The following is a 14,020-nucleotide window of genomic DNA, read 5'->3' on the forward strand; positions in this document are numbered from 1 at the left end:
GAGTGGCTTAACAAGAGGAATACAACAACTGTAGCTAAGTTCCTTGACACGTCTGTGTGTGGTGGCTTTTGATGCCTTGACCCCAGCCTCAGTCCATTCCTTGTGAAGTTCACTCAAATTCTTGAATCGATTTTGCTTGACAATCCTCATAAGGCTGCGGTTCTCTCGGTTGGTTGTGCATTTTTTTCTTCCACACTTTTTCCTTCCACTCAACTTTCTTTTAACATGCTTGGATACAGCACTCTGTGAACAGCCAGCTTCTTTGGCAATGAATGTTTGTGGCTTACCCTCCTTGTGAAGGGTGTCAATGATTGTCTTCTGGACAACTGTCAGATCAGCAGTCTTCCCCATGATTGTGTAGCCTAGTGAACCAAACTGAGAGACCATTTTGAAGGCTCAGGAAACCTTTGCAGGTGTTTTGAGTTGATTAGCTGATTGGCATGTCACCATATTCTAATTTGCTGAGAGAGTGAATTGGTGGGTTTTTGTTAAATGTGAGACAAATTCATCACAATTAAAAGAACCAAAGACTTAAACTACTTCAGTCTGTGTGCATTGAATTTATTTAATACACGAGTTTCACAATTTGAGTTGGAATTACTGAAATAAATGAACTTTTCCACGACATTCTAATTTATTGAGATGCACCTGTATGACCTCGCGTCTCGCACAAGAGATGAATAGAAAGCCATGTAAAGTTAAAAGAGGTTCAACTTTTAGAAAACATGTCTGGAGAATTTGTGGGGATTTTATTCCATTCCACTGCGTCTCATATGTTTTTACATGCAATCGTGTGATGATCGGCGATTTGTAGCTATGCATAAATACATGATACTGTTTTGTTCATAACTGTTTACGCAATGTACAAAATTATATTTGATTTATATGTGCTACTTTAGACATTATGCATATTTTTATAGACAGTTATGGTTTCATTGCATTGAGTAAACAATTTAACGCGGTGCATCATTTTGCTCATTGCGCCCTCCTGTGGCCTCAGGAGACAAGCCAAAAATTTCCTTAACACTTAGAAATGATATATTTGTTTACATTTTATTTTGTGTTTGACTGTTAAATAGGGCTGAACGATTAATTGCATTTGCGATAATATCACAATATGAAAAAAACACTATTTTTCAACCGTAGAGGCTGCCATTACACTCGGTCACGTGACACGCGAGAGTAAAGCGGTGTGTTCAACTTGAAGATCGATCGGTGTATGACATCAAAGTACAGCGAGAAAGCAAGGAGACGTCCATGCTCTTATAGCTCTCGTGGTACTTTGATGACACACCGATCGATCTAAGCAGCGCTGCTTCAAGTCGAGCACATCTAAGCAGTCTTCAGAGGAAGCACCAAGTTGGCCCGCTACAGTGTTGCCAAGTCCACAGTTTGGGGAACCCCTCCAAAAAAACATGTATTTTACCCCCTGGAACGCGATTTTTAGCGGTGGACCCCCTCGAAACACGATTGGGCTAGTTTTGAGTACCAATTGGGCGGGTTTTGTTGTGAAAACTTAGCAACCCTGGCACGCTACACGCAGAAATGTTTGAAAGCGTACTGTATATAATGAACGTACTTCAAAACGGCACAAGAAATTACTCAAGCAGTAACAGTGTTACGTGCATTTCATTACTGAAGACTTCGACCTTAAGATAATATATATAATATGGGAATATATATATATTCTTTATTTATTTAAAGTCTAAAGTTAACAGACAGCGTTTAAAAAGTGCAGTCCACATGTTTACATATGTTTATTACAGTGACTTTTAATTACCTACAGTAGTGTGGTAAAGCAACAGATTTGTTTTTATATTTCTGCAATCTACTTTAGTTTGTGTGATTTGTTACTGACTTTCATATTAATGTTTACACCAGGCTTATTTGTCAGTGCTTTATGTTGTCATAATTATGAAATGCTTACAAGGTTGGAAGTTCAACAAATCAGTCAATATACTGTGATTGTAGTTGTTAAATACAAATGTCATTCATATAAATTCATGCCTAATTTCAAGGTAACATATAGGCCTGGCCTACAGAAAAGAACATTTATGTTTAATCTATCTATTATTGTGTTGGTCATACTATACAATAATTTATAGCTTGTCTTTGTTGAATAATACAGAACATAACGAGCTTTAAAAAATAATTGCATATTAAATTGCAATAGCAATTTTGGTAAAAATTAAATCACAATTAAAATTATTTGTTTGTCGTAAATTACAGTGGTTAAATTTAAACCTTTTTTCTACTGCCCTTTGTTTACAAAAGGTTATAAAATTGTCAATAATTATCAATACCGAATGATATGAAACCATATATTGTGAGTAATTTTTTAGCTATATCGCCCAGCTCTCCATGTAGTAGATAACCGCAGAGGAGTGCAAGAACCCGGAAGGTTACGCTCTTCTCGTTTACACTTCGTGCGTGTGTATTCAATTCATTTTTTTCTTTTATAAGCCCACCCAGAGTGTTTTTTTTTGTGTGTATGTGTGGTTTAAGTCGTTCCTACTTGTTTTTTTTTTTTAGTTTAGAAGTTATTGATAAATCATGATTTGTTCATGACAACATTCATACACATGTCATGCTAAAAGTTATGTGTACACACAATTATTAAATGAAAAGTTGGTCTTCTCTACAGGTGATCTGCGTGCATGATGTATCATCCATCTACAGAGTGCCGCTGCTCTTAGAAAACCAGGGTGTTGTGGGATACTTCTGTCGCAGGCTGAACCTGCCCATCGAAACCAGACCCAGGAAAATGCTCGCTAAGTGGAAAGAGATGTCAGACAGGCTAGTACACACTTTAAAACACAGAAACCATTTCAGGATCAGTGCGTACATTGACGCTGAGCTACCATAGATCATGTAGAGCAAGATGATCCAGGTCTTTTGGGATTTGTTTCATGTTGTGTTTGTACGGTAGGTCAGACAGGCTGCTGGAGCATTGCTCCATTGCTCTGGTGGGGAAATACACCAAGTTTTCAGACTCGTATGCCTCCGTGATCAAAGCCCTGGAACACTCCGCTCTCGCCATCAGCCACAAACTAGAGGTTAAGGTGAGTGAAACCTTCAACACGGCCAAATGAGATTGATCTAGCAGATTTATACCATGGTCTGTCTGAATACTCGATTCTGATTGGCTGGCAGGGGTGCATTAAAAACATGCAATGCACAGGTAGTTCAAGGTCAGTTTAGTCACTGTTCTATAAATATTTCACTGCAAACATCATTATCAGCTTTAACTCATCACTGCTGGCAAATGACCATGGTATAAACTGTGGATTATCCCTTACGTGACAGCTCCGTTAACAGTCTAATTTTTAGGGCTGTGATGATAAATCGATGCAGAATAGATTTGTGGATGGATTCTGAGATCTTCAGAATGCATCGCGATTCTCTCTGGAATCGATTCTGTGCTTATATTGTAACAGCAGATGGCGGTCTACTCTAGTTTTTATCCGCACACTCAAATGCTCGTGAAGAAGAGCGCTGAAGAACTGTAATTTCACCTCTGCTCAGAATGCTTTTATGATGCCAGATTAATGTAAACAGCCCACTGTGAACAAGCTTGTAATTCGCTTCAACCTTTTCGAATTTTATGAATGATTTAGGTTCAAGTGTGTGTAAGGATTTGGAAACTGAGCATCTAAAGCATGCAGCACCATCTGCTGTTCAAAACTAAGCTCAGAATCGACTCGAGAAAGAATCACAATGCATTCGGAAAATCTCAGAATCGATGCGGGATCATTTCTCGATTCGTGATGCACCGATTTATTTTCCCAGCCCTACTAATTCTACCTTTAAAGAATAGTTTATCTTTAAAGGGTTACTCCACCCCAAAATGAAAATGTTGTCATTAATCACTTACCCCCATGTCGTTCCAAACACATAAAAGCTTCGTTCGTCTTCGGAACACAATTTTTGATGAAAACCGGGAGGCTTGTGACTGTCCCATTGACTGCCAAGTAACATTGCTGTTCTGTTGTAAGTAATCTTAAAGATTCCTAAATGCATCTAGTTTCGGAAGGCCAAATAAAGTGCTTTTGCTTTCGCCTAGAAACACACAGCGTCTCACTGACATGGCTGCTTCAACACTAACTGCGGTTCCTGAAACCACGCCTTCTTTCTTTGCGTGCACATTTGGGCGCATTATGCTAATATTGCCACATAGTGAGGTAGATATGTGGGGGCGTGTTAGAACGAGCCGTTTTAGGGGGGCGTGGCAGAGTCTTAACTTTGATAAAGAATATCTCTTTGGTTTTGAGACTTTAGTCTTTGCAACTTCAGGGATCTTATCTATGCACAATCAGCTTGTAACACTCCAAAGAGAAAGGAAAACTTGAAATCGCATCATATGACCCCTTTAAATGTTCATTATATGTTTATATCAACCATTTTTCTTTCTCTAGTATGTTGACTCTGCAGATTTGGAGGCCAGTACACTGCAGGAAGAGCCAGTGAGGTACCATGAGGCCTGGCAGAAACTCTGCAGCGCCAAGTGAGTAGTGACCTGCGCTCCGTTTAATTACGCCTACAATAGACATGGCTGATTTCATGCATTTTAAATCTATTCTGCTCAGTAAGGCCATGCAAACGCCTTAATTGGTGTTCTTTTATTGAGGAGAATTCAGACGCAGTCAGTGCTGATGTAGTTTTGCTAATATTACTGCTGCGGTCTCTCGTGTCGCCAGTGGTATTTTAGTACCTGGAGGTTTTGGAGTACGAGGGACGGAGGGCAAGATTCAAGCCATCAGCTGGGCCAGGAAACAGAAGAAGCCCTTCCTGGGTAGGACTGTTCTGCTTAAAATTAATTAAAACAGAAATATCCTGCTCCGTCTGTGAATTGAACACATCTGTGCCATTTGACTTTCAGGTGTGTGTTTGGGGATGCAGCTCGCTGTGTGCGAATTTGCTAGAAACATGTTGGATTGGAAAGGTAAAATCTTCCTTTACAATAAAGAAGTAAATGCCGTACTGAATGTTTGGCAAGCAGTGTTGAACAAAGTGTGACTCTCGGTTTTCCTAGATGCTAACTCCACCGAATTTGACCCAGAAACAAAACATCCTGTGGTGAGTATCAGATTTGGTTTAAATGTGGATTTCTGGTGTGTTTTGGAGCAGATGTTTGATCGGTCGTCTCACAGGTGATTGACATGCCAGAGCACAATCCAGGGCAGATGGGAGGAACTATGCGGCTGGGGAAAAGGAGAACCATTTTCAAAACCAAAAACAGCATACTTAGTAAGTGCATTTCACTGAAATACTATACCAATAATACAGTAGACAACCATACGCAACAGAGAACTGGAATTATGTAAATATATGAAATGTTTGATTTCTCTCACAGGAAAACTTTATGGAGATGTAGATTATGTCGAGGAAAGACACCGGCATCGCTTTGAGGTACATCGTAATTTATACAGGCATACAATGTAATGATCAAAGAGAACTGTGAGATATATTGAATGTTCATGCTAAATTTGTCTGATTTTGCTGGTGGTATAAACTAATATCTTGAAATTAATATTTCTGTATTTTAGATGAATTTTTATTTGACCATTTTCCCAAAGAGCATGTCATTGTCACATTAATTTCACAGTCCTTATCTTTCGAGAGCGTTATATGACTGATGTTGTAATGTTGGTTAAGTCATTTGGTAAGGCAATTCATTTCTTAGAATCAGTTAAAAATGTAGGTTTCAGTCAATCATCTGATGGGTTTATATCATCTCCCAGAAGTGTTCTCCGCTCCTGTGAGGCTTTTGGCTTGCTATAGTTGAACAGATATATAGTTTCTTTATGAATAGCAGTGCTTACATGGACTCAAATAATGTGTTTATAACTGGATTGATGGCTCAGTCGGACTGAAAAGCCTTTATGTAAACCCCTCAATTGATCTGATTTAACTCGATCCGAATAAACTTCAATGTTAACCTGAAATGATCTGATCAACAGGAAAAAAATTAAAGGGCTCATCGGATGAAAATCTGACTTTTTCCATGTTTAAGTGCTATAATTGAGTGTCCGGTGCATCTACCAACTCAGAAAACATGAAAAAGAAGAACCCAGTAGGTTTGGTTTTGTAAGCCTTTCTCTGCAAGCATGTGAGAAAATGAGCCGATCAGATTTCTCTCCCCTTCTGACGTAGGAAGGGGTTCTTATTATAATATTACCGCTCATTAAGCTGCTCGTTTCCACCCACGGTGCTCAGCCGCCATTGTTGATTTCATAAGCGACTGTGGTGTACTTGTTCTGATGCCATGGCGAAAGTTCTCAGAAAACATGCTAAAGGTTCTGTTGCTGGCTGCACAGACGAACACAAATCATTATTTAGAGTCCCAGCCTCAGAGGGGACAAGAGTGGAGTGGATTTATTGTTTTTAGTGGAAATCCCGGAAGGGGGGGTGGGGTGCGCTGTAACTCATTATCATTTAAAGAGACATACACCAAAACGGGTTGGTGTGAGCAGAGCTGTTTTTGACAAGGCAAAAGGTGTTGTTTACACAGCCATTGAGTGTTTTTACAGACATTTCATGAAGACCCTAATAAATCATGCCAACTTGTGGAAAATGTTCATCCGATGAGCCCTTTAAACATGTAAATGCTAGAATCAGACTGTTTTATCAATTGTATTCCTAAATATCATGCACACAGGCGCAGTGCCATGTTAAAGGTGACATATCATGAAAATCTGACTTGTCCAGGTTTTAAGTGCTATAATCAGGTCCCCGGTGCATCTACCAACCAAGGAAACGTGAAAAAGATTAACCCAGTAACTTTGTTTTGGGAAGCCTTTTTCTGCAAGCGTCTGAGAAAACGAGCGCGTCTGATTTCGCTCCCTTGGTGACGTGGCAAAGGGATCTCATTATAATATTACCACCCCTTAATCTGTAAGTTTGCACCCACTGCGCCGTTATTGTGTTTTCGCAAGCGACAACGGTGTAGCAACTCTAATGCCATGGTGAAAGTTTGAGTAAAATATGCTAACTGTTCTGTCTTTGGCTGCACAGACGAGCACAGAATAATATTTAGAGTCTCCTCTAGAGAGCAGTGGATTTATTGATTTATTTACTGTATATTGCTGCTGCCACACAGATCTAAAATAAACATGCAATTTATTTCCCAGCTGTTTACCTTCATAGACATAACCGACTGTTTTTGTAACTCGTGTGTGTTTTTAACGTGAACTTGTGTGTGAATGAGAGCTTAGTTTAGTCCTCACATGCTGTGACAGCCGCTTTCTGTGCGTGTGCTTCGGATGTGTGCGCTCAGAAAACCCTATATCAGACGTTTCCACCCCCGGCGCTCAGCCACCATTGTTGTTTTCGCAAGCGACAGCGGTGCACTTGTTCTGACGCCATGGCATAAGTTTGCGGAAAACATGCTAAATGTTCTGACGTTGGCTGCACAGACTAACACAAATCATTATTTAGTGTTCCAGTCCCAGAGGAGACAAGAGGAGTGGATTTATTTTATTTTTAGTGGAAATCCCAGAAGGGGGGTGGGGTGCGCAGTAACTCATTATCATTTAAAGAGACATACACCAAAACGGGTTGGTGTGAGCAGAGCTGTTTTTGACAAGGCAAAAGGTGTTGTTTACACAGCCATTGAGTGTTTTTACAGACATTTCATGAAGACCCTAATAAATCATGCCAACTTGTGGAAAATGTTCATCCGATGAGCCCTTTAAACATGTAAATGCTAGAATCAGACTGTTTTATCAATTGTATTCCTAAATATCATGCACACAGGCGCAGTGCCATGTTAAAGGTGACATATCATGAAAATCTGACTTGTCCAGGTTTTAAGTGCTGTCTTTGGCTGCACAGACGAGCACAGAATAATATTTAGAGTCTCCTCTAGAGAGCAGTGGATTTATTGATTTATTTACTGTATATTGCTGCTGCCACACATGTAAAAAGGGGCATAATATTTCTCCTTTAACATTTTACGTAATGTGAATTTTATTAATTTTTTTTACACTTTAGGAACTGGTTAGTGGAGGAGACGGAATATGTATTAACTATTATCTAATAAAGCTCTTTTTATATATATCTTGGCAACAACAGCAATTATACTCAGTTAAGTTTTGTTCTGAAGACATGTATTGCACATGGAAGCGAGCAAGTTGAAGTTAGTGATGAAAATGAGTCCATGTAAACAAATCTGGTACCGAGTATTTTTATTATTCTTAGGTGTGCGAGCATGGATGAAACCAATATTGTTTGTTCTGTGTGAGCAGGTGAACCCAGAGCTGAAGCAGCATTTTGAGGAGAAGGGCTTCCGTTTTGTGGGTCAGGACGTGGAGGGTGAGAGAATGGAGGTCATCGAGCTGGACGGTACGTCACCTTCATTTATATAGCGCTTTAGACAGTACAGCTCGTGTCAAAGCAGCTTTAGTGTTTAACAGAATGTTTCAATGATGCAGCTCTAGAAAGAGGACAGTAGTGAAGGCATTTAGCCAGTTCAGTTCATTGTTGATGATTGAAATAAAGAAAAATATGCTTTGCAGTAATTTGACGTTTTTTTGTTTTGTTTTGGCAGATCACCCGTATTTTGTTGGTGTCCAGTATCACCCAGAATTCACATCCAGACCCATAAAACCGTCTCCGCCGTACTTTGGCCTGTTGTTAGCCGCTGCAGGGAGGCTTCCAGGTTATCTTCAGAAAGGCTGTCGGCTTTCACCACGGTATGCACTGATGTTCCCTGAGCAGCAAAACGTCTCTCAGCCAATGATATCAAGAGATTCGTCACAATAAAAAACTGTTTGCTGTTTTGACTCCAGACAAAATCTCTTCAACCTGCAGATCGTTTTGCATTATACCAGGCATCAGAACCTTTAAATAGTTTTGCATGATAGCAAATGAAAGTGTTTTTCTGTTGACAGAGAAACATACAGTGACCAGAGCGGCAGCAGTTCTCCAGACTCTGAGATCGCAGACTTCAAACTACCCTCACTCACTCAGGATTGAATCAGTTGATGGTATAGTGCAGCGTGACATTGTATTTGTATACAGCATGGTTTCCAGACAAGCTTTTGTTTTATATTTATTCTCATTTCTTTTCAGGGCCTGCTTTCTAAAGGATGCAGTACTGAAATGCAGTTTTGAATGGTCCAGCTTCAGTGAAAACAGGATTTGACAAAGCTTCATTAACTCATTCTCCATTGTATATTGCATGTGATGTTGCCAATTAAACCAGTGGAAATGAGGTGTAAACTTCCTCTGGCAAACTGCTAGACGTCTGCTTAATGTGGTGTTTGATAAGATTTGTTTCCCCATGCATAGCTTTTAAGCTGAGTTGTCGTTTTTCAAAATGTAAATTAAAGCGTACAAAAGAGAATACAAATTTTTCAGAGCTATTCAGAAATAATGGCACCTTTACAGAACAAAGGCCGTATTAAAACTGTATAAAAAAAGTTCCAGTAGCAAGCAACTAATACTTTATTTTTAGAGTTAATCCAACTAGGCCTGTCGCAATATATTATCGACCATTATATTGAAATTGTCACAATGTTTTGTACATTCCACTTGTGCCTGTCTTTTGCAGCTTCTTGTACATAACTGTAGTCATGAGGTGCTAGTTCACATTTAAAACCTGCTTTGACATTTTCTTCTGCAGCTATGGCCTTGTTTAGGGAATCGGTGCCTTTGTGCATACAGACATCTGACTGCTGAGTAGTGATTGTGTTTTTCAGGAATATTGTACACCCTTAAGTTAAAGAAAAGGTCAGGGAAAAAAATCTGAATATGTAAAAAAATGTCCGTACAAGTTCTGTGCATTTTTTTTCTACTTGTTACTTTGCTAGAAAGCATTTACTATTTATTCAAGTTTAAGGTAATATTTTGATAGTTTTCATGATCTAAATACTCTTAATTTTTAAAAAAAAAAAGTTTGTTGTCATTTGAAAGGGTGTAGGCTCTCTTGCATTATGCTGTTACATTATATATTCAGTGGCATAAAGTGGTCTTTAAAATGACTAGCATCACTTATCGCAATTATTTCTGGGGCAATATGTCGCACAACAGAGTAATAAAGTCAGAAATGTTAGACAAAGCCACACTTTATTGGGTTTGATTTGCACAATTGCAGCTTCCACTCGCTGGGCAGGAGCCACTGGAAACCTAAAATAAGAGAAACAGCATAAGCCACAACAGACAGCACAGATGCCTCAAACTGACAAGCACTGATCTCAGTCCCATATCCGCAAGTTTCATCCAGCAGTCACCATGAAGTCTGTCATCCTTGATCAGGAATCACCGTTTTATTGAGAGCATCAGCAGCATCATACCTGCACTTGCTCCACCGGTCCCACAGGCCATCAGCTCCTGTAAGAGAACGGCTATTAATAGAGGGCACAGAAATAAAGTCATGCAAGAGCAGTGCTGAGTGTTGGACAGTCGAGTGACTGATGCAGACACCGGACGGTCAAAGTCTCCCCGCTGATTTAGCACGCTGCTGGAGAACCTGGTATACGCTGACAGCACAGATTCTCAGGAAACATGCAAAAGGACACTAAAGATGCTGAGCTCACCAGTGCACTGACCCACAGCGATGGCGTCTCCTCACTGCCAGCACTGCGCCATCTGACGGAGATAAACATACAACATTAAAGTCAAGTTACAAAGAGAACACCATAAACACAGAAGTTACGTTTGGCTCAGGAGCGTTTGTTTGAGTGTCATAACAGAGCAGTTCTCTCAGAGAGGGCAAGTTTGTCATCACAGCCAGCACTGAAACACAAAACCCAAACCAGAAACCAACCTGGTAATGAAGGCTCCCTCAGACCATCTCAAGGAGTGTTTCGTTCATATTCATCTCCTCTTGCATCATCCGACCTGCATGGAGAAACGGTTAGGCAGGGATACTACTCATAGCAAGACATCCGTGGAAACAGGTTTCGGTTGTCCTTTTCCTTAATGTTGCTGGGACAGCTACAGGTGAGCTGTACAGCGACCGTCGGTAAAAGTGTTGCTATCGGCTCCTGTTTGACCGAACCAGTTATAGAGGAACGGGAACGACTTCGATCAGGGCCGTGAACCTTCAATCTTTACATTATAAGTTCACATGCACAAACAAATGAGCCAGCACTCAAACAAAGGGAAAGGGAAAGAAAAAAAAATTTTATTTACTTAGTCAACAGCCTCCACGTAACTGGGATATGTTGAATTTAACATTTCAGTCAACTTAAGTTTATTACATAAGGTTAATTCAATGCCATTTAGTAGAATCAGGTTAATACTATTAATTTAGGCCAAAACCATCAAAGTTCAATTATCCTAAAATAAATAAAGTAATCCAGCTTAATTGATTAGGTTTAAGAAAAATCTAATCTAATGAGCACAATCTTTTCGCTGTAAAGACTTACTGGGCATTAGCCATAAAACAGTGGTTACATTAATGGCATGCCCAAAGTAGTATCGTTTATTATTATTATTATTATTATTATTATTAAAACCACCAATTCTTTTATTATTAAAACCACCAATTCTTGCTTGCATGTCCTCAACCCAAGAACACGCTCCACAACACCAACATACCAGAAACTCTTTAAATACAAACATGACATTAAACCTCCCGAATTTATCATCTTGATTTAGAAACACACACACACACACACACACACGATGGGAAGCAGAAACCTGTTCCTAGTTACAATCCATTTAAGTGGAGTAAACGTAGTTTGCGGACCAGACAGAGCTGTCGGCGATTCTTCCTATTGTGAAGTCATGCAGTGTGAAACCCCCTGTCGCCGATCCATCGTGCAATGTGAACACAGCAGCGACTGACTGCTACCCCAGATAGTCGTACAGTGTGAAAACCACGGCGACCCGACGAGTTTGAAAATCGTGCAGTGTGAACTCGGCATAACCCGTTTCCAGGATATTATAAACAAACTAAACCCACCGAGTCTCCAATGCAAACTAAACGGTCTGAAATGGCGCCGCTTTGTAAACCACTCGCAAGCCTTGATGCATTCCTTCATAAAACCCAAGTAGCTGCTTCCAGAAGCTTTATAAAGGCCTAGAGAAGTCGTTTTCATGTTAAACTGGAAGACCGTTTCATTCGAGCCCAACCCCGACCACGCTTGTCACGCACTGCATCAGAGTCCCGACGACTACTAATCTTCACAGCATCCTGCGCTAAACGCCAGCAATTCACAGGCGAACCAGTGGTGTAGCATCCAAACAAACTCTCTATGAGAACTACTCGCTAAATTAAAACTCACAGTCGTCGATGTTTAAGGATTAAACGAAACTCACCTCCATTCTCTGAGCGAGCAGGTTGAAGGAGGAACATGAGACCGTGACGCGTTCTTTTATACAGCGAAACTCAACGCTGATTGGTGAACGGGCTCATCGCTGATTGGTCGACTGCGTTGGCTGGGTCGCAACGCTTGATGGGATATGTAGTTCTGATTGTGAGATTGACGTTATGGGATTTTTTCGGACATCTGGGATATATATTTGGTTATATCTGACAACTATAATTCATTTATTTAACTGATTTGTTTTCTCAATGTGAAATATTTAAATATTTATAAACATTTCTAATGAAAAATACATGTAAATGAGGTCATAAAGTAATTCTCATGCTGTGTTCTGCTTTTACACATTGGCTGGACATTATACACGTTAGCTCCAATAAATAAACATATCAACCCTCCACGATGTAAATGGATAATTCCATCTGTCAACAGATTCTATTTTGACTTGAATTCAGAACGGGAGAATTCCTGTGATCTGGATTAGTGGGATACTGGTCAGCTAATTACGATAACCCCATTAAGCGCTTTATCTCATTTTTACAATTGCATGGTATTTACAAGCATATTCTGGGTCCTGGGTTTGTTCAATTATGCTGAAGCCCCCGACAGCCTCAATAATGAAACCTATTTCAGCACCACGGACAGATCCAGTACAGACTCTGCTTGGACCGAGCCTAGATGCCAGTCTAATAATCTTCAGAAACCACAAAAACATATATAAAAACACAAATACACGATGTGGTCTGATAGTTTGGCTCATGCAACAGCTATAATGCGAGGCAACTATCCATATCACGCAGCGCGGCTCTAGTCTAGTAACCTTCTGTTATGCCAGTGGCTATTTAGCGCAAGCTTTAATGTGCGTCAATTTAAAAAAAGTTACGCGAAGGGAAAATGTCTGTCAAAAAAAAAAAACATAAATATATTATATATTCTTTTTTCGCCTTCACTGACATAGATCTTTCTACCTAAATCATTCCTGATCACTTCCAAAAGTTCAAGTTTCAGGATTGTAACTCTTTAAACTCGCGTGACAAATGAAAACATTTGTCATGAGAACATGAGTTCTAAATCAGCTCAAAATATCAGACACGTTTGATTTCCTCCGATGAATCATAGACTGAAGCTGATAGCAATGTATTGCTTTTGGAGAAGTTGACGCTAGTTGCCGAAAGTCAGAGCCAGTCTGCAGATTTGAGTTGACAGATTTCATAGAAAATCGCTGATGGTCACAGACTGACCATCATACATTACGCAGAATCTGTCAAGCATCAACTTCTCCAGACAGTAAATCGGGGCAAAAATCATGTGGTGTATTACAGCTTTAAGTCAATGATTAGCATACACTGTAAAAAATGATTGTGATTTTAACAGTAAAAGACTGTAAAAATGCTACAGTAAAAAACTGTTAATTGGTTAACAGTAAGTTTCAATACTATACACGGTGAATAAATGTAATTACATTTAATGTAATTTTAATGTTAAAAATACAGTTTTTGGAAGTGAAAAAGAAAAAGCCATTGTATAATTTACAGTGAATAACCGTAAATTTTACATTCATACTCGTAGCCGGAGGGCGGTCTCGCGCAGAAAGGAAATTCCTAATATGGACAAAAGCGTCCAGCTATTGCTGTATGAAAACAGTTGTTTTCACAGAAAAACAGAAACGTTTGGAAACATGAAGACATTAAACATACGATTGCGACAATATATGGTTTATTTGTGTTTGTCAAGTCATCTCCAGGTAA

General features: G+C 39.6%; 1 protein-coding gene and 1 long non-coding RNA gene across 3 annotated transcripts in view; one reads left to right on the top strand and one right to left on the bottom strand.

The window, feature by feature from the left end:
- The window catches only part of ctps1a (CTP synthase 1a), a 17,721-nt gene extending 8,375 nt beyond the window's left edge, over window positions 1–9,346 (top strand). The window contains exons 7-19 of one of the 2 annotated variants that reach the window (XM_016487572.1): window positions 2,645–2,796; window positions 2,930–3,062; window positions 4,416–4,504; window positions 4,698–4,792; window positions 4,880–4,942; window positions 5,033–5,076; window positions 5,151–5,247; window positions 5,354–5,409; window positions 8,247–8,343; window positions 8,549–8,693; window positions 8,892–8,987; window positions 9,073–9,082; window positions 9,128–9,346. In XM_016487572.1, coding sequence (XP_016343058.1) covers window positions 2,645–2,796; window positions 2,930–3,062; window positions 4,416–4,504; window positions 4,698–4,792; window positions 4,880–4,942; window positions 5,033–5,076; window positions 5,151–5,247; window positions 5,354–5,409; window positions 8,247–8,343; window positions 8,549–8,693; window positions 8,892–8,976 — 1,056 coding nt within the window. In that variant the 3' untranslated portion in view covers window positions 8,977–8,987; window positions 9,073–9,082; window positions 9,128–9,346. Of the gene's footprint in view, window positions 1–2,644; window positions 2,797–2,929; window positions 3,063–4,415; window positions 4,505–4,697; window positions 4,793–4,879; window positions 4,943–5,032; window positions 5,077–5,150; window positions 5,248–5,353; window positions 5,410–8,246; window positions 8,344–8,548; window positions 8,694–8,891; window positions 8,988–9,072 lie in introns of both variants that reach the window. The other variant, XM_016487571.1, reaches the window with a different exon arrangement.
- Window positions 9,347–10,049: 703 nt separating this feature from the next.
- LOC107689572 (uncharacterized) lies at window positions 10,050–12,307 on the bottom strand. Its single transcript, XR_001634350.1, has 5 exons — window positions 12,268–12,307; window positions 10,769–10,842; window positions 10,539–10,590; window positions 10,296–10,332; window positions 10,050–10,128 (listed from the first exon to the last, which is right to left on the bottom strand). It is a non-coding gene; the product is annotated as an uncharacterized LOC107689572 (long non-coding RNA).
- Between the last annotated feature and the right edge of the window lie 1,713 nt (window positions 12,308–14,020).

The sequence above is a fragment of the Sinocyclocheilus anshuiensis genome, unplaced genomic scaffold, assembly GCF_001515605.1.
Source record: "Sinocyclocheilus anshuiensis isolate Anshui unplaced genomic scaffold, SAMN03320099.WGS_v1.1 scaffold369, whole genome shotgun sequence".
NCBI classification, from domain to species: Eukaryota; Metazoa; Chordata; class Actinopteri; order Cypriniformes; family Cyprinidae; genus Sinocyclocheilus; species Sinocyclocheilus anshuiensis.